This window comes from Ahaetulla prasina, chromosome 3 (assembly GCF_028640845.1).
Source record: "Ahaetulla prasina isolate Xishuangbanna chromosome 3, ASM2864084v1, whole genome shotgun sequence".
Taxonomy (NCBI): Eukaryota; Metazoa; Chordata; class Lepidosauria; order Squamata; family Colubridae; genus Ahaetulla; species Ahaetulla prasina.
The window spans coordinates 61,888,698-61,915,358 of record NC_080541.1 but is presented as its reverse complement, the minus strand read 5'-3'; the positions used below and the strand labels follow the sequence as shown (position 1 = coordinate 61,915,358).

The 26,661-nt window shown below is 39.1% G+C and overlaps 1 protein-coding gene across 2 annotated transcripts in view; it reads right to left on the bottom strand.

Annotated features, from left to right (window-relative positions):
* Positions 1-24,996, bottom strand: part of VAPA (VAMP associated protein A) — a 38,780-nt gene extending 13,784 nt beyond the window's left edge. The window contains exons 1-2 of one of the 2 annotated variants that reach the window (XM_058174273.1): positions 24,366-24,996; positions 2,743-2,895 (exon numbers count right to left, since the gene is read on the bottom strand). In XM_058174273.1, the coding sequence (XP_058030256.1) occupies positions 2,743-2,895; positions 24,366-24,441 (229 nt within the window). In that variant the 5' untranslated portion in view covers positions 24,442-24,996. The remainder of the gene's footprint in view (positions 1-2,742; positions 2,896-24,365) is intronic. The other variant, XM_058174274.1, reaches the window with a different exon arrangement.
* Positions 24,997-26,661: the final 1,665 nt, after the last annotated feature.

Genomic DNA, 26,661 nt, shown 5'->3' with positions numbered 1-26,661 from the left:
GAAACACCCATAACTTATGCTACCCATTCCGAAAATGCAAAGAATCTGCAAGCCCCAGTATTAAAAGAACACAGTAAAAAAATGGAACTTAATTAAATAGAAAGACGACCAAATTAATGACATGCACAACAAGCACTCTTAGAATTGAGAGTAAAGATACTGAGGTGTGGATAGCTTTTGCCTTTTAGGGTTAACCATCAACAGCAAAGGAACGAGCAACAAAAACAAGTAACAAATAAGCCTCACATTAGCACTTAGTACAGCAACCACGAAGGTTTTGGAAAAGATATTCAAATGTTTTGATGTGTCTATGCCTACAAAAATCAGAATCATGCAAGCCATAACTGAATGGAAATAAAAGTTGGACTTTTAAGAAGGGTAGGAACAGTAGTGTTGCCTTTGAAAATTTGTGTTGGAGAAGACTCCTGAAAATACCATAAACAGCCAAGAAAACAAACACATCACTGAAAACTCAACCCAGGTAGTATTTTATACCTTCTCTCTCACCACAATCGACAAATGCAAAACTGTAAGAATAAGTCTCAGTATGTTCCTTCACTAGGACAATTACTCCCTTATTCATTTACCATACACTCTAAGCTGAAGATACAATTTTGCTATATATGTACCTACAAAAAAATTCCATCTCTCCACCTTCCTACTAAATATGGGACAGCTCCAGTCAGCAAAATTCATTTGAACCTACAGCATTATCCTGTTACAACTACCCTTTAGGTAGAAGAGTTAAAATACATTGAACATGATATATTTATTTTGATTAAGTTGTATGTACTTTGCCTATCTAAGTAGAGATTAATAGAGTTAGATTTTCTCTGCCTAGAACTGACCTTACCAGATTGACAGAGACTTTCCCTGTAAGCCTTTGGTAGCTACAAAAATGCTAGATAGGGTAGAGGGGAAACTGCTTTGTATATTCACTCATAATTTATCATGCTTACTTTAACCTAGTTACCTTAAACATTTCAGAAGAATAGACAAAGATATGTCAATGACAAGTTCAAGGACATCTGCCATCATTTAGCAAAATATAATTGATGTTTCTGTTTTTTTATTATTTATATTAGAATACTGAAAAAAAATATTTTAACTAAAAATATTGCCGATAGAAGGAAACATGTAATGTACTACAAAAACAAAAGGTGACACATTTTAACTGATGTTTATATTATAAAATATCTTCATTATTCTCTAAAGGCAAAACTATTTTTAACGACAACTAAAATATTAAGGCAGCCAATAGTAGAAAAGCATGAAATCACAGTACAGGAGCCACATAATTCTTCTCCTAAAACAAGGATTAAGAAAATGCTAGTAGCACCACCTTGTGGATCTGTAGAGAACAGGCTGATAAAGCACTAGCAACATTATAATGATGTATTTGCCTAAAGTATGAAAATTATTAATTTAAACTGATTTCTCCCCAAAGGAACATAAAATAAATTCAGACCCAAGTTTTGGCAAAGCACAGCTGCTGCTGCTGCTGCTTCTTGTCATCCTAAGGGTGCCAATTCCAGCTCAAACTGGTGGATAGCTTTCGCCTTTTAGGATCAACCATCAACAGTAAAGCATGAACACTCCAATTCCAAATAACTGTATGTAAATGACAACTTGTTTATGAGTAGGCATATGTGCATCTGCATATATATTTGCCACAAACACTGTAGATAAACTGACTTCCAAATTTCTCTCTCACACATACATAAACATACTTTTAATAACTATTTTATAGAAATTTATTAATTCCTGTAAAATTATAATTGCCTGTAAAGATGCTCCTTTTATGAAATCAATTAACCCCTATCTGCCTATATTAACTATTATCTCTCATACAACTAAGTATTTTCTGCACAGATTTTCATTTTTTTTTTCTCCAGAGGAAAGATAGATAGGAAGAAGATAGGAAGGGGCAACTGCACTAAAAAGGAGAAACAAGAAGTGGGAGAAAAACTGGATATAGATAAGGGAAGAGAGTTATCAAGGGAAGGAAAAGGGAGATATTTGTTTAGATTAAATGCACCAGACAAGCAGTCCTTCTCAACACTCAACCCAGTGACTTCTATTTTTCTTGGTGAATCTAACAGGGTGCTTCCAATTCACAATAGATTATCTGGGGTGGGAAACTCATTATATCATGTAAATAATAATTATTATTATTATCCTAGTAGGTTTTCTTCTTCCTGAAGGTGAATTAAATGTTATTTCCAAAAAGAAATCTTAACTGGTGGCTGGGGGTGTAGGGTTCATTGAGGAAGCATAAGGTGGTTATCTGCATCTTTCTTTAAAACTTCCTTCTCTGCTCCTATTTGGAATTCATTATATCAAACTAAGTTAGTGCTTTTAGAGCTTTGATAAGGTACAGGTGAATAAATAAACTGGCTTGAATTTTTTTGTAATTGTGGCCTCTTACTAATCCACACTTATTCTGGAGTAAAAGCTAGTGCTACTGGTCCATAGAAATGTCGAAAAGATCTCTATATCTAATATCCCAACTAACTCTCCCAACAAAAATTCAAGATTATTTTCTTAATTAAATTATTAAGCAGAATATAAGTAGTATAAATGTCAACAAATAATAATGTGGTTAGTTTCATCTGAAATTTTTAATGACTCAAATAATAAATATATCATTTATTGGTTTTTTATTATGCACTACTAAATATTCAATACCTTTATAAATAAAAAAGCCCCAAAAAGGAACAAAATTGTATTTAATATTTTTACCAGATACAGTTACTGAAGTTCCTGGGTCAATAATTCCACTATTTGGCCGCACACAGTATCGACGAGGTGCTGTAGTCTTTACTTTAAAGCATATTTTTCTGTCTGATGGATTTCGTAGTTTAAGATTCGTGGTGACTACATCTGTAAAAGGACCTGTAAAAAGTTTCAAGAATTATTTTTAGGAATTAATTCTTAAACATTTAACAAAATGAAAAATCAATAGACTATTCTTAGAAGACTGTAGAATGTGTCAAGTTAGTATGCTTTTTTTAAGTGTTCCAGTTTGTTTTTCAGTGCTTATGCTATCATTTCTACCTGTATTCACAAAAATAGAACTTCTTTCTTAGCAGTTCTTTCATGTAAGTTGTATCAATCACCCCATTGAAGAACCAAGAGTCCCACCCAAATAGAATTTTTTATATGTATGAAGAAATTTTTTTATTACATTTGCCATCTAATTTTAAGTACCATATTTTTCAGAGTATAAGACACACCTTCCCCCCCCCAAAAAAAGACGGTGAAAATCTTGAGTGCGTCTTATGCACCGAATGTAGGCCCACCCACCCGTCAGCTCCCACCGTTCTGAAGTTGTCGGCCTCCGCACGTCGCATTTTCTGGTGGTCCCAGGCAGCGGGGATCCTCATTTCTACTCGGATTTTGATAACGAGTAGCACAGATCATTTTATCCATTTAAAACAAACCCTATCACTCTATGTGCATTTAATTGGAATGGGTGGGGTGTGGTATGGGTGGATAGGGTATGATTTTCATGGGGGCAGAAGAGAGACTTGGTATCTAAAGCTCCACTCTCAAGACGCCCCCGTGTTCTACCTATAGCCATAGGCGGTGAAAGCCTGGCTTTCTCACAGCAAGGCCCAATAGAGATGCAACACTTCAGCCCTCCTGGACACTGCCATCTCATAAACACGGTGCCTGGCTTCCCAGCAAGCCCCCTGCGCCTTTGCTGCCTCGGTTGGAGCCCGATTCCAGAAGTGGCCCAGGGAAGCGCGGAGGTCAGGACTCAGTTAGCGAAGTGGACACTGTGCAGGGGGCGTAAGGCAAGGTGCTGCCACTCAAAAACACTGTTGCTGCGATCTCCGCCACCTGGAACCCCCCGAAAGCACAATGCTCTTTTTTTGCCTTCATACGCCCCGTTTTTGAAATCAGGGAAGAAAGTGTTTTTGGGCAGCAGCGCCTGCCACACGACTCCTTCGCTGCTACCCGAAAACACTTTCGTCCCCGATTCCAAAAACGTGTGTGCAGAGGCAAAAAAGAGTATTGCATTTTCAACGGCAGGCGGTTCCTGCCAGTGCTGCTGCCCGAAAACACTTTCCTCTCCAATTTTAAAAACGGGGCGTGTGGAGGCAAAAAAAGAGCATTGCGTTTTCAGGCAGTTCCAGGTGGCGGAGATCGCAGCAAGTGTTTTAGGTGGCAGCCCATTGCCTTACGCCCCCTGCACAGCGTCCACGTTGCCAACTGAGTGCCAACCTCCGCACTTCCCCGGCCACTTCTGGAATCATGCTCTGACCAAGGCAGCAAAGGCACAAGGGACTTGCCACGAATCCCAGCACCATGTTTATGAGATGGCAGCATCCAGGAGGACTGCGTCTCTATCGGGCCTTGCTGTGAGAAAGGCAGGCTTTCAACACCTATAGCTTTAGGTAGGACGATAGGGGCATCTCGAGAGTGGAGTCTTTGGTGCCAAGTCCCTCTTCTGCCCCCATGAAAATCATCCCCCACACCACCCACTCCAGTTAAATGTGCGTAGAGTGATAGGGTTTGTTTTAAACTGATAAAAATATCTGTGCTACTTGTTATCAAAATCTGAGTGGAAGTGAGGATGCTGCTGATCCTGCTGCTGGTAGGCAGAGGCAGAATTCTTTTTTTCTTGTTTTCCTCCCCAAAAAATTAAGGTGCGTCTTATAGTCCGATGCATCTTATAGACAGAAACATACGATACATTGGAAATTGCAATCATATTGTTGACAATACTGCTACAATTGTGCAATAAAAATTAGAGTTAATTGGAACTAAAGTAGTATTTGCCACTGTGGTAACTATCTTTCCTTAGTTCAGAATGGAAAAAGAAAAACAAATAATAGGAGAAAGAGAGCTACCTAAGTACAAAATTTTATTTTAGTTGCTAAACCCAATGTTCTCAGAAGTTACACATTAAGACTTCTAGAAAACGCTTTGGTGATGTTCATATTGTCTCAATAAATTCAACTAGAGACTGGAAGTTTTGCTCTTTTCACGTAGAAAAGCTCTTGACTAATGTGAAAAGGCTAACATTTTCAAACTAGGCTATTTCTGAGTATGAGCAGAAGTATGATTTTAGAAGATTATTTTTTCCCATCAAGAACAACAAAAAGAGGTTATGCAAATGTCCTTCCATTTGCCTAACTAAGATAATGTCAAGTTTTCCAACCCTTTTAGTCTATGTATCTTCATAGAAAAAGAATCATTATTCAAAAGTGGGGAAAGAATTTGGCATCTAATTTTACTTTTAGAAAGTTATCTTTCCAAATGAACTTATAGAGGAGATAAGACGTTTTCTGAGTGATTATGGCCATCCAAGTCAAACAGTGCAACTCTGACCAGCAGATCAGAAAACAACCAAAATAAAACAACAATAAAATAATATCAGCAGTTCCAAGAAGGTTCCACACCCATTTGCACTACTCAGCTGACCCTCATTTGGAAATCATCAAAGCTATGATGGCAGTTAATGAGAGAAACCTATGGCCCTCATATTACAGCCATCACAGCATCCCCCAATCACATAATTGCAATTGGGGAAACCCAAGTTTTAGTCCTCCTTTAGGCATGAAAGCCAGCTGGGGGACTTTAGAGCAATCACGGTCTCTCAGGCTTAGGGAGACGGTACTGGTAAAACCACTTCTATGTAGTCACCAAGAGGCAAGATTGATTTAAGGGCCATGACAATAACAATGACAATACATACACACACACACACACCCCTCAGCATGCAAACTCTTAAATTTTGTTTTTAACATCACTAGCCAAACTGTGTATGCACAGGACCGTAACATTGAAGTAGATCACAGCAGTCAAGAAATACATTACTGACTAGCACGTGGCAGACCAGCCCTCAAGGCCTTGGAAAAGATATTCAAATGCTGCGATGTGTCTGGGGTGAAATCCAAAAGGTTCTGACAGGTTCTGGAGAACTGGCAGCGGAAATTTTGAGCAGTTCGGAGAACCGGTAGCGGAAATTTTGAGTAGTTTGGAGAATCGGCTGGCCCCAGAGCGGGGTGGGAATGGAGTTTTTGCAATATCCTGCCCCCAGGAGTGGGGAGAGAATGGGGATTTTGTAGTATCCTTCCTGGAGTGGGGTGGGAATGGAGATTTTCAGTATCCTTCCTCTGCCATACCCACTAAGCCACACCCACTAAGCCATGCCCACAGAACCGGTAGTAAAAAAAATTGGATTTTACCACTGGATGTGTCTATACCTAGAATAATCAGAATCATAGAAACCCAGGTATTCCCTGTGACAATGGAAGCAAAATGTAGATTTTAAAGAAGCAGGATAGAAGAACTAACAAAGACTTCAAAAAGTCCTGGGAATATAATGGATAGCCAAGAAAACATATTAATTGATCAATGAACAAATCAACCAAGTGTTCTTACTCAAGGCACAAATCATCTCAAGGCACAGACTCAAATTATCTTACTTCTGACGCTTTATGCAAAGACCCAACTGTCTGAAAAGATTCTAATGCTAAGAAAGAAGGAGGGGAGGGGAAGGAAAAGGAAAATTAGCAGCAAAGTGGATAGTTATGAGCAAAAAGTGCACAACTGGGAGACTTGAAAGAACAGGCTAGGGCAATGACCTTTTTGGTGCCAAGTGCTCAAAGCGTGCACAAACCTCCCCCCCACCGCGGTCTGTTTTGGGCCTTGAAAGTCTCCTGCACCCCCACGCACGCGCCCTACCTTCCTGCACATGCACCCCACCCCCCGCACATGTGTGACAGAGACCCAAAGAGCATCTGGTCAGCAGGAGGTGCACGTGCATGCGCAGTGGAGCTGGGCTGGGGCAAAGGCTGGCATGCCCGCAGAGAGGGCTCTGCATGCCACCTGTGGCACACGTACCATAGGTTCGCCATCATGGGGCTAGGGACACATTGTTATAGAGAAAAATCTATCCATGTGGTACAGATTGATTAGACTACTGTGTTTTATCTCTTACCAATGCAAATGCAATGAAGGACATCGAAACCTTCTGTTTCTTTTTATTTAACTGCAGTCAATCAAATACCTAACAGAAAATAGGAAACCTAAGAAAATTATTTATGCATCTGTACATTTATAGTCCTTAACATTAAGAATATACAAGTAGTCCTCGACTCATTACCACGTTTGGGACCAGAATTGTGATCACTAAGCAAAGCAGTCATAAAAGTGTGATGTGACTACATCACTTAGTGATGACAATCCTGGCATTCCCCATTGCCAGAGTTAACCAAATTCCACCGATCAATAGCCAAGGATCTCCCACCTCCCCCAATCCAAGCCATTCCAGGCTTGGTCCTTCTCAGCCATTCAACACTAAGTTAATTAAAAGGCAGAGGGAGGGGTTTCTGGTGCTAACTAGTCCCATAGCTGTGTTTGTCTCTGTCAACACCAAGCAAGACAGCAGAGCTATCTTTTCAAACCTTTCTGAAAGGCCAAGAGAATGGGGGTCTGCCTCACCTCTGGGAAGAAGAATGTTCCAGAAGGTGGGGGTGGGGAGCAACAGCAGACTGGGTGGGATGGGCTGATGTAATGAAGATGGTTCTGTAGCAGGGGTGGGTTTCACTTATCTTTGCTACTGGTTCGCTCACGTGCGCAGATCGGATTTCATGACGTCTAGGCGGGTGGGTGGAGCCTCCCACCGCTGCTGCTACCAGTTCACCCAAACCAGAGTGAACTGGTAGCAACTCACCATTATTCTGTAGGTAAGTTGGCTCATGTCATGTAGGGCTTTAATGGTCATAGCCAACACCTTGAATTAACTTACTCCCAATGCAGATTTCACAGCAAAGGTGTTACATGCCCCTCTTTGGGCATGCAAGATTGCTCACATGGCCATATTGTGTACTACCTGACGCTTTCAGATACATTTCAAGGGTAGCCTGTGTAGAATGCATTGCAATAATCCAAATGGGAGATGATCAGGGCATGACTGACCAAGCTGAAAGGGCATAACTGAAACACAGCATGGTTGAGCAAAGGCCCTCTTAGGTATAGCTGCCATTTGCTCTTTGAGCAGAAGCAGCGAGTCCAGGAGGACTCCTAGATTGCACTCTTTTCTCTCTGGGTAGTGCAACTTCATTCAAGACCAAAGGTGATGAACTCCTGGATTCAGAGCAGCCCACCAAAAGCCACACTCTTACAAGGATTCAGCTAAAGTCTACCGTTCTCAGGAGTCACACCAGAGACCTCAAATAACTGTCAACTCAAACTATCTTATAGGGTTGTTAACATTAGAAAAAGTGAGAGAAAGCAGCATTATGCATGTCACCTTGAACTTCTAATTTAAAGACAGGATCTAAATTTAACAAATAAATAAACACATTACATTTGTCTTCAAATTATACCACTATATAAATTTTAAAATATTTTCAATGTTTTTTCAAATTAAACTTTCAAATTTCTTCTCAATTTCTTCAAATCTTGATTTCCATATCTATGTATATTTCAGATACGAAAATAATCTGAGCACACTAGTATTTCCAAATACTGGGTATGACCTAAGGGGAATGAAACATAATCCAATTTTTAAATGTTAATAATACTTCATAGTATAATTTACAGATTTCACATATATCAACACTTAAAGGTAAAGATTCCCCTCGCACATATCCTAGTCGTTCCCAACTCTAGGGGGCGATGCTCATCTCCGTTTCAAAGCCGAAGAGCCAGCAATGTCCAAAGATGTCTCCATGGTCATGTGACCGGCATGACTAAATGCCAAAGGCGCACGGAACGCTGTTACCTTACCATCAAAGATGGTCCCTATTTTTCTACTTGCATTTTTACATGCTTTCAAACTGCTAGGTTGGCAGAAGTTGGGATAAGTAACGGGAGCTCACCCTGTTACGCAGCACTAGTGATTTGAACCGCTGAACTGCTGACCTTTCGATCAACAAGCTCAGCGTCTTAGCCACCGAGCCACCGCTTCAATGCTTATTATACTGCAAATATCCTCAAGATAGCAAAACTTTTCCAAAGGACTGCCAAAAGGATCACATGGTATATTCATAAATGTGATTAGTTTGTCATTTAAATGCACAACTGAGACAGCACTGAGGAAGGAATTTAAATCAAAACAGTTCCAGATTTTTATCAGTCGTGTTACACATATCCAGAAGACAGGATTAATCTTCTCTTCTGATCATTTAGATCAGGCCTATCAAACTGGTGGCCCATTGGCCAGATGCATCACCTGTAGGCCACACCCACCCCGGCTCCACAAGGGCAAAAAAACGCTGTGATACATCACGATACATCACATGATGTAATTGAGTTTGATACCCATAGATGAAAGTTTACAGCACAACAAAACATCTTTGGATATTTCTCTTTTGTATTATTCTTACAACTCAGCAAAATGTTGAAAGGGAATAAAAATCCAAGACTGTGTTCATCTGTCCTTTAACAGAATAATTCTCCAAAAAAAATAAGACAATGGGACCACATTTGGTAGGGCCGAAGTCAGCAAATGAAAGTTTGATTTCAAATAGGTAAGAATTACAAAGAAAATTCAGAAAAAATATTTCCCAATTTATCCTTATGGCAGATAGTGACTTGGAATATGACTGACAGTCCCATTCTAAGTATTGCTCCCTCTTGATCACTTGACCCTGAATGAAGCATTCATAGTCTGCCCTCTGCTTCCCAGTGCACATGTATATAGAGGACATCTATACTGGTAGTGACCAGTTCTGACCAGTTAGAACTGGAATTTCTGTCACTAAGCAATGAGGTCACAGTGAGTCAACACATGACCATGCCTGATTTTACAACATTCTTTTGATACTGTTATTAAGCAAATTCTGCTTCCCCCATTGACTTTGCTTATTGGAAACACCCTGGGAAGATCACAAATAGCAATCATGTGACTACAAGAAGCTGCAACTGTCATAAATACATACCAGTTGTCAAGCACCTGAATCATAATCATGTAACCATGGGGAGGCTGTGATGATTATAAATGGGAGGACTGGTCATAAGTCACTTTTTTCAGCACCATTCTAATTCCTAAACAATCATTAAGTAAGTGGTTGTTGTTGGGAACTATTTATGGCTAGCATGCTGACTAGTAGGAAGGAATAAATAATGAGAAAATGACTCCAAGGAATTCATCATAAAAATTCCAACAAGACGACAGTCCTCATACCAATTACATATAGAAATGTACACAAGTTCAATTTATGCACACTGTTAATCCCAGGAAAGTGTATGCATCAGGGGTGGATTCTAATTTTTTTTACTACCGGTTTGGTAGTTCTTCTCTAACTTGCGCAAGACTGTTAGCGAGGTCATCCAGAAAGTCTTGGAGGAGCGAGCAGAGGTTATTCTCGTAGCACCTTACTGGCCCCGATGGACCTGGTTCGCGGACCCATGAGCGTAACAATTGCTCGCCCCTGGAGGATTCCTCCAGACTGGATCTCCCTATACCAGGGGGCTATCTTCCATCCGGAATCCCAGTGGTTCTAATTGGCCATCTGGTACTTGAAAGGGAGATCCTGAGGAGGGATCAATTCTCTAGAAATGTGATTTCTACCATCCTGGCTTCATGACGCCCGTCAACAACCCGCGTATACAATGCCACATGGTCCTCTTTCTGCCACTGGTGTTCTAGGAAAGGAATAGTCCCTACATCAGCATCTGTCCCACGGATTTTGGCTTCCTTCAGGAAGGTTTAATACAGGACTAACCACAAATATACTCTGCCGGCAAGTCACTGCACTGGCAACTATCTTACCTTGTGAAGGGGCCACAACCCTTTGTCAACATCCATGAGTTCGTAGCTTCCTGAAAGGGGCTTCTAACCTTCGCCCCCCTCCAGTCTAGAGATATCCATCCTAGGATCTGAGCCTGGTACTTCAGGCACTCATCTCATCGCCATTCGAACCATTGGACTCTGCCAGTCTCAAGCGCCTGACCTTCAAGATGACCCTTCTAGTAGCGATAACATCTGCTTGAATTTCGGAAATAGCGGCCCTTTCAGTACGGAGAGACTTATGCATTTTTCATCCCGATCGAGTCATTCTTCGTCAGATCCGACATTTCTCCCAAAAATCAACACCTGGTTCCATAGAGCCCAGGAGGTTGTCTTACCTGATTTTTGTCCTAAATTCAGGCATCCTAGAGAACACTGCTGGCACTCCTTAGGGTCTGCAGGGCTCTGCATAAATACATTGACAGAATGGAACGGCACCATTCAGGAAGACGGAATCGTTATTCATTTCTTTTCAGCCAAGATCCTTAGACGAAAAAGTGATTCCATCCACCATCGGTCGATGGCTCAAGGCCTGTATTTCCATGGCCTACGATCATCAGAACCGACAGCAGCCTGGCTGAATTACAGCCCATTCTATATGAAGCGCAGCCACCAGAGCAGCTTGGGCCACCCAGGCTTCTATTCTAGAAATCTGCAGAGCGGTCACTTGGGCCTCTCCTTCACCCTTCGTCCAGAACTACAAGTTGGACAAGTTTGCCTCGGACAAGGCAGACTTTGGCCGAAGAGTGCTCCAGCAGGTTCTTCCTGTTAAGGGGACACTGGACTCTTCTACTTACCACCCTAGGGATATAAAGCTTGGGTATATCCCGTTGCTTGGACTCTCTAAGCAGCACACAGAAGGAACATTGAATTTATCTGAACGTTCATTCTATGTGCGCTGCGTAAGAGTCCAACCCCTCCCTATCTTAGATTGGGTCCAGGATCCTAGATAACTGTGTTTCCTTCCAGATTTCATCTTCTCCAGATCCTGACCCTCGTTAACAAACTGGAGCTCTACAGGAAGAAGAGGTGTGATTAAACAAATTTCAAGTCAGTCTCTGGCTGATCAGATGAAGTTAACACCCACTGCTTGGACTATCACGCAGTGCACATAGAATGAACATTCGGGTAAGTTCAACATTCCATATCCACAGATACCTAGCTAGCAACCCTGTTCAAAGTGGTCAAGTCCCTCCTAGATTGGGATGGGCCTGAGCTGCAGGCTCTCTGTGAAGACTGTTTTCAGGTAATTATTGGATATGCTTCCATCTACTCTGAGTTGGACTCTGTGCAAGCTCATGGAGTTCACCGTAGCCTTGTCAAATATGGTTATTTGGAAAGAATTTGAGCCTATGATGGCTAACCTTTTCCAGACTGAGTGCCCAAAGTGCACACGCACATATGTGCATGCCCGAACTGCCAAAATGCAATGCACACACGGCCATGCCCATGCCCATGCGCGGGTAGCCAAGTGCTCCCTGCCCTTGTACATGTGCAGCAGAGACCCAAAGATCAGCTGGCCTGTGGGAGACGTGCACGCATGAAGGGCAGAGCTGAGCTGGACCGATGGCTCGTATGCCCAGAGATGGTGCTGCGTCCCACCTGTGGCACATGTGCCATAGGTTCACCATCACATCTATAAGCCCTGAGAAAGTAGACAGGATTCTTGGGGGTTTTAAGTGCAGCCAGCTAATGAATCAGTTCCAGGTCTCTCCTTACTGATTAAAAAGTCTGTTGGGAGACAAAATATTTTTGCATTCAGTGATGGTGAATGAATCCTTGAAGGAAAGCAGTAGCTTGTCAGTTCTTAAAGAGGCAGGTGTCTGCCCCCTCCTCCAAGTTTCATCCTTGGATCCAACAATTCTAGACAATTTTCATCCTGCCTGCAACAATTCTCTTTTTAAGGTTAGAATTAGAGTTAGGCTTCCTTTTTAGGGAAGACTGCTGAGGAGGTGATCAGTTTGCAGCTACAGACCACCCTTCAGGGTATGGATTATCTTACCCTTTTCAGTTTCAGATCAGATGTAGCACTGAAACAGCACAGATCATACCTATAGATGATCCATGGTAGAACTGGAATGGGTTTTCATCTGGCCCTCTTTGATCCATCCCTCAATGACTTTTGATACCACAATGACATGGTTCTCTTTCCTCCAAAGCGGTTCAGATTGATGTGAACAAGAGAAGTTTAGCTTTGCATTCCTGCTTTAAAGATTTCCTCAGAGTTCCACTCTTTCTTCCTGCTCCTATTTAACATGTAAGACATATTTGTTAGCACAGGATTAAGTACCATCAATATGCTAATAATATGTGATGTTATATCCTTATCCCTGCCCAATCAAATTAAGTTCTTTTCCAGAGCCTGAAAGCTGTGGGCGTCTGGATATGGAAGAACAAGTTCTGCAACCCAACAAAAAAGTAATGACTGGATTTTAGTGCCATGATCCCTTTCCCTCACCCCTCTCAAATTTGAAAACTTTCCATCTTTAGATCTAGCATTCCCCTAGAGAGAACTTGATAACAATTTCAGGATCCTCATGGACTCACAATTCCTGTTTGCAGCAGGTAGCAGCCAGGAGCAAGCGATCCTTTTGCCTAACTCAATCTTGTATATCAACTGTGTCCATTCCTGGATTGGGAGGCCTTGTTATGTTTTGATTATATCTCAGACTACTGCAACATGCGCTATATCCCTTGAACATCACCTGGAAACTATGGTTGTCCAGAATGTACCATGGTTGGGTATAGCACATTATGCCAATTTGACATCAATATTTCATGAGATGCACTGGCTTATCATAATTTCTACTGCAATTCAAGGTACTGCTTATCACCTGTAAAGCCGTTCATAGCACAGAACTACTTTATTTGTAGAATCATCTATCTTCAACTATTTCTGCTTTCCTTAAGTCAGATAGAACAGTCAAGTTTTGGATCCCCTCCATGAACCAGTGACTTCTAATGAAGTCCAATAAGCATGCCTTCTCTGTCATGGCACATGCCCTTTAGAATAGCAGACCAGCCAAAATACAGATAACCTTGATTCTGCTGTCTTCTATAAAACTTTAAAGGCAAAGCTTTCCCCAAGCACTAGGTTAGGATGTAGGGTAAGTCTATTAGGAAACCTAGATCAAGATTTTGATTTATTTATTTTTTTGATGCTTTATTTATACTGTTCTACTGTGGTTCTTTTATATTTATGGTATGCCTTGTTTTGTTTTTAATCCTAAATTAGCTGTCTAGAGTTGCTTTTTATGAATTGGGTGGCCATACACATTGTTTAAATAATAAATCTAACAAATAAATATTCAATAGGTGCATAGTACCACAAGAGGAGACTAGAGATATGATAGTGTACCAATTTAAGGTCATGACATTCACTTAATGACCATAGTGATTCATTTAATGACTGACACAAAAAATACTGTAAAATCAGATCCAGTCATGTGGGTGCCTCAACACAACCAGAACAATTTACAATGGGAAATCCTGTCTCAATTACAATCATAAGTCGAGGACTACCTGTAAGATTTTAAAAACTACTTAAAATGTTATTTAATGAATGAATGAATGAGATTAGTTTTAAAACCTACAACATTTATTCATGTTCACTATCCAACCAACTATTTGGGCATTTTATTATGTTAGAAGCTATACAAAATGTGGTGAGTATTAAAATGTGGAAAATATTATGCTGAACTGACCAGGACTAGTAAGTAGCACAAAAGCCATCTTTAATGCTATCAAATGCATCAAAGCATACTATGCTTTCAGATTTCTAATGTGCTTTTAAACATTAAATAAAATTATCTCAAAATATGTCATCTTCCCAAGTTATACATAACATAAATTGCTTGCTTCAGCCAACTCCACATTCAAACACTGCCACCTGGAAATTATAGAAGGTGTCATTATATCAATACGCTCATCGGCTCTAGGTTCCAAATCCTACAATTTAAAATATATGCTACTGTGCTGATCAGGCAAACCCCAGAGGAAAATCCTTCAGTCTGTACATTCAATCATACAACCAATATTCAATCCCAGAAAGGCAGGAAAGCTCATAATGACTACAAAATTGAAGCCTCAAGGGTGATAAGAGAAGAATCTTGCCCTGGTTTGCTCAACAAGTTCCCCTTTCTTTACAATTGCTAACAAAAACTGTTGTCTGTAGAAAAAAGAACAATCAGTGGTATATCTTCAGAAACAGAACATCTGATGGAGCCAATTTGGTATGCATGTAGTCTTTGACTTAGAACCACTTATTTAATGATGGTTTGAAGTTACAAAGGTGCTGAAAAAAAGTGACACGATCCATTCTCAGTTATAACTGTCGCACCACCTCCATGGTTCCATGATCACAATTTGGGAACTTGGCAATCAGATCACATTTATGATCATTGCAGTGTCTTGTGATCATACAATCATAATTTGCAATCTTCCCAGCCAACTTCCAACAAGTAAAGTAAGTAAGGAAAGCCAGATGTGCTTAATAACCATGCGATTTGCTTAAGGATGACAGAGATTTGCTTAATAACTACAGCAAAAATGATTATAAAATCATGTCTGGTCATGTGATTATTCACTTAATGATTGCATTGCTTAGCAACCAAAATTCCAATCCCAATTTTGATAATAAATTGAAGACTATCTGTAGTAGTTAAGACTATTAATTCTAGTTCTGTTTTAGGCATGAAAGTCAGTTGGGTAACTTTGGGCAAGTCTTGTTCTCTCATTCCAACCCAACTCACAGGGTTGTTGTTGTGGAGAAAATAGAAGGTATGAGTATTAAGTATGTTTGCAGCTTTTAATTATATATTAATAATGAAGGATAAAAATCTAACACTAGTAATCTAGAAGAAGGAAAAAGCAAGGTATGTAGAAACATAAGCAAAGTGAGATTGGATATAGTCACGAGACCCTGATTAGTTTCCAGGAGAGAGCTAACAATCTTTCTCTGGGATTAAAGATGAGTGTGTGACTTGGAATCAAGAATATCTTCAAGGAGAAGAGAACAAGGCCTGCTTATGGAGGGACAGGCAAAGACTCTACGTAGCCAGGGATGATTTGTTTGGAAACCATGGTAACAGCAGTGTTAGGTGTCTGGATTGAAGAGAGAAAAAATGTTGAACCATGACCCATAAAACTGGTGAGTTAACAGGAGCTACAAAGAAGTGCTTCTAAAGCTTTGGTTGAAGGTTGCAATCTGAGGGAGTAAATACCAGCTAACCGGAGAATCAAGTTAGAGAAAATTCCTATTTTAAACGTCTTATCTTAGGTACCCAAGCTAAAAAATGTTTTAGTTTTCCTTATTTTTAAGATTTTTAAATACTAAGACTAATGATTATGTTTTCACCTCCTCACAAGGCGCTGTTATCTGGCCACAAAGCTCAAAGTTGTTAAAACCAGAAAGTGATGCTATAAAGAGTTGCATCATAATTATTATTGTGCTCAGTCTTGCAGTTGAGTTAATTTGCTTGGGCTATAAGAATCACATCTCTCACACAAATGGAATGATCAAAACATTTATTTCCTCCAGCAAGTGGTAACAATGGTAAAATATACTAAATCATAACCAAAAGCTATACCATGTACCCCAGCAGAAGGATGATAGGATCAAAGGTCATGATCCAGCAGGTCAAAACTTTCCAGCTGCATATACACAACCCAGCTAGCCACTCCCTACAGCTACTAAATGACCTTAATCCACTCATTTCATTCAGTGCATTACATCCATGAATTGAGAGAAGTATTGGTTTACCAATTGCTAAAAGCAACACAAATAAGAAATGTGTTAACTGTGATGAGCTGTGGTGATACCGTGGTTAGGATGCAATATTGCAGGCTAAGTCACTCCTCACTGCCAAGAGTTCAATTCCAACCAGCTCAAGATTGATTCAGCCTTACGTCCTTCTGAAGTTGGTAAAATGAGGACCGAGATTGCTGGGGGGGCAATATGCTGACTCTGCAAAGCATTTAGAAAGGATTATAAAGCATTGTGAAGTGGTATATAAGTCTATAATATGCTATTGCTATTACTATTATGTAACTGCTTAGGTCTATTCTTATATTCATTCAGTCTAAGGCATTTAAGAGTAGAATTGTATATTGCTTGCAATTTGAAGAACACAGATTAATAACAACTGTTAAAACATTTGTCCTAAACATTTTTACTGATTCTGTTTTTTTTTATGGATATTTTCCTAGTTTGTCACTGTGAATAACCAAGAATCCTTAAAACGCAACACATCAATCTGTTATGTATGGTACAACTTAATTAACTTCTCCATCAGCACTGCCAAATGTTTAATAATTGATATTTTAAACCTACTTCTCATATTACATGTAGACCTATTTTCTTTTGTATTATTAGAGATTCAGAAGCAAGTATTTATAATGGGCGGTTAGAGTCTATTTATTCTTAACCTATTTTCCAATCAAATTAAAATTTTATAGACACATATTTGCTATGTAATGAGCAATTTTTGCATTTTAGCAACTAAATTTAATATTTTACTTTTGTCCTCTCGAATCTTAACTTTTTGGCAAAGGAAAGTATACCAATAATATCGTTCTTGGAAAAGTATACCAGAAGCTGTAAGATAGATAAATCTAAAAGCCCCCATGAAAAAAAAGAGGTACTTTTGTAGCGCCTGTGAAAGCTACACCATAGTTATAGCTCTCTAAATCTAATAAGGGTATGGACAGTTTCTGGGTATGCTAAAAGGGGATTGGTTGTACCCATGGCTTCAACTATGCTAGTTATTCTTACATCACTATTTTTAGTGGTTAACTATTTTTTACGCTTGTGTAACCAACTGTATTTGCAGCTATATGTTTCATTAATAATACCACAAGCAAATGTGAGCTATACTCCTGAATATGTACTCAACGTTCACAGAAAATCTCAACATCAAGCTAACAAGGAATATTTAGTCGTTATAAACCAGCATATATACTAATAATCTGTAAGAATATCCTACATGGATTAATTAAATGAAAAGGTAATACAGAATGTGTGTTTCAACCAATTCCCTTTAATAAAAAAAGTTACTATATGTAACATAAAATTAGTAATTAACTTAACTTGAAATATCTAAAATTCTTGTATTGTAAAACCCATTAATAATTATGTGTTGCTACTGGTTTTTCAAAATTATGAAAACAGGATTAAATCTTTAAAAACTTTTAATACCAGTATTATTTAATATTTTCCATTCTATAAGGAGAATCTTGAAAAGAAGTCAATATTTGCATTGTTACCAAAGGAAGGGCAAGATCTTCCACTAAGAATTATAAACCAATTTTTCATGAGCAATAATTATTTAGTGTTTTCATCAATTTTTGGGAATAAATGAATTCCTACAAGACAAAAGTTCATTCATGAAAATCAATGCAGATTTCTACCTAAAAGATAATTTAAAAAGTGTGAATGTTATAGAATAGCCCAGGGATAGTCAACCTTTTTATACCTACTGCCCACTTTTGTATCTCTGTTAGTAGTAAAATTTTCTAACCACCCACCGGTTCCGCAGTAATGGTGATTTATAAAGTAGGGAAGTAATTTTACTTTATAAAATTTATAAAGCAGAGTTACAGTAAGTTAAAGCATATAATAATAATTACTTACCATTTAGTTTCACTTAAATAACGTGTGATAAACTTTTGCGCGGGCAAATAGTATATTTTCAGAAATTTAAATTGTCACAGGGAATTTTATGAAAACTTAATGAAAATGATTTTAAATAATGCTATGAATTTTTTTTAAAGTCAATTAAATTAAAAAAAAGGAAAATGCTTCAGTATCCGACAAAATCCCTACCGCCCACCATGAAAGCTGGAATGCCCACTAGTGGGCAGTAGGGACCAGGTTGACTACCACTGAAATAGCCAAACAATGTAGTGAGATCAAGCTATATTAATTTTCTTAGTACAGAGAAAGTTTTAGACACTCATCTGACAGGGTTGTTGTAGGGAAAGTAGGAGGAGGGAGAGAGGTTGCATATGTCCGTCGCCTTGAATTATTTGTAAAAATTATAAAGGTGAGATACAAATAGATTAAATTAAATTAATAGTGTTTTGACTAAATCATGTGATATCCAGAATGGAATAAAATTGTCTGCTGTCCCCTTTGTTGTTTATTTTGGTTCTTGAAGTTTTGAACAGAAATATTAGATCACATGAGAAGATAATAAGCCTAAAAATTAAAAATAATATGTTTAAATTCAGAGTTTTTGCTGATAATTTGGTTTTGATTTTACAAAACCCTCTGAAAGGGATTGCGTTTTTGATTAAAACATTGAAAGATTCTGGTGCACTAGCAGGTTTTAAGATTAATTTTTTTAAAAAGATAATGTTAAAAACATGACTAAACAAGATCAAGACAACCTGATGAAAAAAATCAGGTTTTAAAAATGACCTTTAAAAAGGTTAAATATTTGACTAGAAAAATATGAATTGCATGTTATTTCAAAATAATGTTAAAATATGGAATGAAGTTAAAAATATGGAATGAAGTTAAAAAAGAATGAGGTTAAGATTGAAAAATTGCAACTGTCTTAACTGTCTTCTTGTTGGGAAGAATTTCTGTGATTAAGATGAATGTTTTACCTAGAATGTTATTTTTATTCCAGACAATACCTATACTAACAACTGATGTAACATTTAAGCATCAGAAAAAAGGTATTCCCAAAATTGTTTGGCAAGGCAAGAAACTGAGAATTAAATACAAGCTGCTGGAGGATGCTAAAGGAAGAGAGGAGTTAGATACAATTTTGAAATTGTATTTTGCAGTTTGCTGTTTAATATGGGTGAAAGACTGGGTGACTTTAAGAAATAGACAGCTATTGGAATTGGAAGAATATGACTTAAGACCTGTTGGCACAGCTACTGGGATATGATAAAGTTAAAAGTTAATGTAAATTTTTAAAATCATACCTGAAAATTTTGAATTTGCATAAATCATAAGTGTCTCCTAAAATACCTTCATAGTTGTCGCCCTAAAAACCTTTTATTAGAAGGGAAATTACACTTAAAACACTGATGTGCTATATTTTTCCCAAGGAGTACCATGTTTCCCTGAAAATAAGACCCTGCCTTATATTTTTTTGAACCTTGAAATAAGCACTTGGCCTTATTACCATGCGCTCAAAAACCCGATTGGGCTTATTATAAGGGATGTCTTATTTTGGGGAAAACAATATTTAAGTGAAAACCTCGAGTTGGAAGACTTTACATGCCATTGGAACTTGACAAGACTAATGAATTTGAAAATGCTAAGACTGATTTTAATGTTGAATTGTATACAAATGATGGTATTATTGCTAAAATGTACTAACTTTTATTGAAAATTAAAACAGGATAAACAAGTGAAAGACTGTATAATAAAATGGACAAAAATAAATATAAAATACAGTTGGGTCAATGAGAGAGTATGAGGAAGAAAGGGTTTAAATTTACATTAAATTACAATCTTGAGAATTTTTATAAAATGATGTATTCCTGGTATATGACACTGGAAAAATTGTGAAACATATACAAGGGAATTTCAAATTTTCGTTGGAAATGAAATCAAACAGGGTATATTTTTTCAGCTTTGGTGGACATGCAAGAAAGCTAGAAAATACCGAGACTGAGCATGTATTCAGATGATTTTTAAAATGAGGGTATAATTGAAACTAGAGATTTTTATTTGGGGTTCAGTGGATAAACAAATGGAAACATCTTATGGAAACTCACTTTTATATGTGATGAACTGTAATGAGACTTTTGTATGCACAAGGATAGAAGGATTTACAAATAACTATGAAGCATACAGAAAGAATGAAGAATGGATGGTAAAGCTGATGGAATTGACATAGATGGCAAAGTTGACAGCTTTAAATAAAGAATATAGTAATTTTATTTCTATTTGGAAATCACTCTTGGATTTTTTGCAAAAAACTGAAATGTTGATTTGGGGATTTGATGATTAGAATTACACAGAATTACACAGGAGTAAAGAAATAATGTAGACAAATGATAAACTTATAGTAAAAGTTTATTTTTTTATTCATAACTCTACCAAAGAAAGTCAGAAATCATTATAGTTTGCTTGAATTTTTTTATAATTTTAACATGTTTTTTATTTATAATTGTTTTATAACTTTATAATTTTAACATGTTTTTTATTTATAATTGTTTTATGTTCACATATTTTGTGAACCACTCAAAGCTTACATGTTGCTTTGGCACAGAATTCAGTATGCTTTCTCCAAAACATTTAGCATGAGCTCAGTGAAACTTACTACATATGTGCATGACACATAGGTAAAACTTTTATTAACATCTTTATTCAAGTGTGTATAAAATAATATATAATATACATTAAACATGGTAGTTAAAATAAACTGTAAGAATTAAAGAGAATGAAAAGAAGGGAAAGAAAATATTGCTATCATGCTAAACATTATCTATGGTATCAGAGTTACAGGGGCAAAGATATTTGTGGAAGTGAATTTTTTTATATATTTACCATTGATTACTGCTGAAGGGAACTGAATCTGGCCAGAGCAAATGTTTTTGTTGTTTCAGACAGAAAAGTTTCCAAAACCTATGTACCCTTCGTGCTAAACTAATTTCGTATTACCATCCTACATCAAAACAGCTCTCCTTCAATGATCTTTTTACTTGGTTATTTTCCATCTTTTGTGTTGGTTCATTACAAAAGCCATAGGCTTCTAGATAGATTGGAAGTGATCTTTGTTAATGAGGGGTGTTAGGCCTATTCGCTTAAAGAGTACTTTTAGACTGTAATTAAAAATAATGATCCAAATCCTAGCTTCTATCCTATTCTTCATTCTAGTCCTAAAGCTGAGTTAGACACACATTTAGGGACTTGCATGATTAATCTTAAGAACTTGGGTCTGTATCCTCTGGGCTACAGTTAGTGTAATGCCTCACTGGAATCCCAAATAATAGTTATACCATTGCTTTTGCTTCAAAAAGTTTTAGTGGAGTTGGAATATAATGGCCAGCTTTGCAGAAACGAAAGGACAATTCACTGTGGCATTCCTCTAGACAACCTGCAATAAGTGGGCCAAATGTGAGTCCCTGCATTCCAACCACTGAAAGATCATTTCTTGGTAGTTAAAACATTTGACTTGTTTAGTCACTGATACACCACTATGCTTTTGAGGACTTTTGTTAAAGAATCAATTTTCCTTTTTCACAATATTGAACAAAGGACTCTTTGCATCCCTACCATAGATAATGACAGAATAACCATGTCGTCATGCAAGAGAAATGAAGGATGCCCATCAGTTAATTTTAGTGGGTGAAAGTTGTCATTATTGAGGTGCTGTGTAAATTCCAAAATAATGGAGCAACAATACAGTTTAATCCTTGTGCTGTTGAAATTGAGTTGGCTAGCTGCTCTTGGGAACCAAATCTTACCCTCGAGTTGGTGTTGCTATAAAGTTTATATATTAGGAGAAGCAGCCATTTATCTATGTTGTTAGATGGTGGTTCTTCCATCTACAAAAACTGAACAAAAGATTCAAAGCTATATTTCTTCACTAGGTGTTATAGGATTATCACTTAAATCTTGCTGGTCTAAAACCAGCTAGGATGTTGCATGTTTGACAATACACTGAAATGTCTTCATGATCTATCTTGCCAAGCTTCTACAGACAAAGACTCTTCTTAACAATCCCATTACAATTTCCTTTCATTGAAAATGTCAATGAATGAACCACAAATATTCAAAGCATTTGTATGTTCTACCATTTGAGCTATGTTCAGAAACAAGAATGACCATCTTGCATTATGCTAATGATTCTTCTAAAATATTAATAAACAGATAGTTCAAAAATATGAATACATTTGTTCATGTTCATAAAAATATAAATTCAATGAACCTTATAGGTTCAATTTCACATAATGAGTAAAATTTTCATATGAGAGCTTTCAGAACTTTCCCTGAAGTCCTATTCATTTAATATACATTATTTTCCCCAAACTGTAAACAATTAAAAGGCAAATCCTGTAATAATTCAGCAAACTAATTATTGTCTTGTCTTGCATATCCTTCCTCAGCATTCAATTCACTTTTGAGCAGAATGCTTTTCCTGTTCAGGGTTTGCATAGTTTAAAAGGCTGATTCCCAAGCACTCAATTTTTGAATTTTTTTTTTTAAATTACTCTGGAGGCTTTTATAGAATTATTATTTCATGCAAAAAGGGCTATAAGTATTATATATTCAAGACCATTCCCACATCTAATACATTGTTAAAAACCAAAGTATCTAATTTTAAAACGATCTATAAAATCTGGAAGTAATGACGAATACACTCCTACCAGAAGAAAAAAAAATATCGTTTTAAGTTACATTTACCTTGCTCTAATTTAATAACTACCACTGTTTTTCTAATGGAGCCAATCAGAAAGTAACATTTTTATCACCTATTATATAACAGTCCTACGGGATTTCACATCCGAATTTACTGTTCTAAGTATACAAGGGACATCCAAGGCTTATAAAGTTATCCGAGTCTTCCACGCCGTTTCATCGAACTGCAGCTGGAACTCCCTTTAATTGAGCCATCTATCAGAACACGAATGCAATTTATAAAGTTCAAAATGCAAAAGAGCATAAGCGTTGCAGTGGAAAACGCCCTGAACTAAGTACATACATGACACATCAGAGGGTGTTGGTGCAAGGTATCGCCACTCTTTTACGGTCGTATACCCCGCACGGACAAACCGCCGCGGTCATGCGCTGCATACAGTACTGTATTATATGCCGTGTACTGAATGGAAGGCAGCAACCCCCTTCGCCAGCCCCGATACAAAAAAAATAAAAAATAAAAAATAAAAACAGACGGCTGCCACAAGCTCTGAAAATACAAGACGCGTGGAGAGCTTCCACCACAGTCCACAAGCAAGGCATTTTCTGCAATTCGGGCCTCTCCTAGCCAACAGGGGAGGGCGGGGAAAAGTCGACCGGGAAAGACTCGGTGTCATGCCTGTGACGGGGGCCATTCCCGCCTCATAGCAGGAAGGACGCCGTGGTTCGCTGGCAGCCGAGCGTCCCGGGGTTCAGGGACGGAGGGTGCTGCGGTGCAGCAAAAAGAGAGAGAGAGAGAGAGAAAGGAACGCCTGCCAGATCTTAAGGCAGCTCCTGCCAAAAGCCGTTGGGCTCTTGAGCCTCTCCCCTTGCACTGGCGGACCTCGAGCAGCCGCTGAGGGGGAGCAGCAACCAGAGGCGACCTCGGAGGGAAAGCCAGCGAACCGCCGCTTTTACCGCTCACTATAGCAAACCCACCGGGAATTGGAGCGGGAGAGGCGGGGAGGGGGGTGTCGTAAAGACAAGGGAAGAGCAAAATGGCGACTGCGGCGCTTCGTCCTATTTCCCCCGAATCGACCTCCTTCTCAGGCCTCAGAAGGGGGTGTGCGGGAGGGGGGCGGCAAAGGAATAGCTCGGGCCTCCTCGGGCTACCCCCCCCCCTCATCTCTTCCCCCTTCCGCAGGCTCTTGAGCGCGGGAAGGATCCGGCTGAAGAGGCATAACGTTTCCTTCCCGGCCTTCTCGTTCTCGGCTCTCCATTCCTCCACCGGCCTTTCTATTACCGTACCTTTGAATTTTAGGTCGGTGGGCGGATCGAGCACCAGGATCTGCTCGTGCTTGGCCAGGACTCCGGCGGCCGCCATCGCTGCTCACACGTTCGCTGACTCCAGGAGGAAGGAGAGGGCGGGCAGGCGGGGGGGGGGTGGAGGGAGGACGTTCCGCTGGGGAAGGAGGAGGGGGGAGCCTTCCGAGGAGGATTTGCGGCGGCAAGGCTCGCAGCCGCCCCCTCCTCGTAGCCCCGCAAAGCACGCGGACGCAGAAGCGCGCGGGGTCAAGCCGCTGCCTTCGCGTTGCTGTCCTCCCGCCTCCCTTCGCTGCCCCTGGAGCAACTGAGTCACTGGCTCCCCCAGCGCACTGCGATCAACGCCAACTCTGGCGCGGGCACGAGGGCAGCGGCCGAGAAGTTCGAGCACCCGCGCGCCAAGCTGTGCGGGGAACCGCGCGGGCGCGAGCCAAGACAAACGCCGCCTCCGCGCGCTCCCCTCTTCTCTCTCCCGGCTCTCTCTGGTTGACAGCTTCCCTAGGTGCGGGTCGCCGCAGCTCCGGGAATTGTCACGCGCGAGGGAACGTAAAGCCCAAAGGCAAAGAGTCAGTCGGGAAGGGTTTCCTCTGCAGAGGGAGCAGCGCCTCACGACTCGGCTAACCCGAAAGAAGAAAATTGACTCAAGGACATTTAGGCGTCGGAAGCTTCAACGTCGCCTAAAGAAAGCGGCTTGATTGCTGAAACTCCACGCGTACAGCGCGCACCCGAATTTCTTTCAGATGCATGCCGGGAATTGTAGTCTTCAAGTAAATGGGAGAGAGGCGTTACGTTGCGCGCCCTTAGAACTTGGCTCTCGGCTTTAGGGTGTGCTAGTTTGCTTCGGTGACAGTTCTTTGTCACGACTGAAATGGGGTGAGCTTGAGTTAGGGCTGCACAAATCCAGATGACCTTTAGGTGTCGTCAGAGATAGGTACTGCTTATTGTGCCATCGAGTCGTTTTCGACTCCTAGCGACCACACAGAAATAGTGGTAGCCGGAGATTTTGCACTTCTGATAGCGCTCTCGTTAGTGATTATCTTCTCAATGAAACTAACGTCAAATCTCCCTTTATGCTGCACTAACATAATGCAGAGGAATCTTTGTTAAGTTTAATCAAAATAAAAAAGGCATTTTCCCATGCTAAAAGAATAGAATATAGTGCAATGTGCAGTTTATCTGCAAAGTGCAAAGTGTGCTATGCCACAGTTTGCTTATAATTTATTAAACAAACCAGAATGGGTTGGCTTTACGTATTATATTAAGGCAATTGTAAACAAATTAAATTATAGCATAACAATATTCTAACTTCAGTGTTCCCTAGACTGACAGCTTTTTTAAACTACTGCTGTGCCATATTTTTGCACAAAATTGATGCTTAATGGCTAAAGGAATATCACATAATATTTACCTTATGATCAATCATGGCTTAAATTTGTTTGGAAGTAGGTCACGCAAAGATGGTAATAAAATGTTAATTTAAGGTTCCAACTATCAAATAAAAGGGAGCCCAATGTTTATAATGAAGAATGAAATGCATGGTAAAATACTGTACTACCTGTATAAGTGAGCACCAAAGATTGAACCCTTTCAGTTTAGCAGCAAATGACATGTGCTGGCATTTTTCTTTGGACAGGTGTATATATGCATACAATTGACATGTAAGCTGCAAAAGGATCTGATCTAACATTGATCAGATAGGAAGTTGAAGATACCTAATAATTTACTGTCTGCAGATCACTCTTTCCAAAGTATGAATTAAAAATGGGAAATGAGTTAAACACCAAACCAAAATAATGACCCCTGGGAAAGCAAATGTATTTTACAAAATGTTATCAAGTCATGTGCAGTCTAATGTCAAGCAGACATTTTCATTCCAATAATACCCAGTGTGTGCAAAATTACCAAACTGAATTGCACACTCTTTAATAAATGTACTTTACAGTAATGTCAAGCTCTTGACAGTTGATTCAGACCAAAAAGCAATCCTTTTCACAGCCACAAATCACACAGGATCTTCTTACCAAGATTTACTGAAAAGAAAGGCTTTCAGCACTGGAATTATGTCTCATTTAAAAGTGATTTCTCAAAAAAAATTAATGCCTTTCATAATTTCTAATGGTTTTTCTGTGAACTGTCAAGAATGCAAATCTTGTTACTGATGAAGCTGCAAGTATCTATTAACCAAACTGTCTCTTGAATCCTTTTCAATGTCAGGGTCATCCCAGATATACAGTCATGCATTGTTTGAGGTAGTCTTTAGGACTTGCATTCAATCATGTTT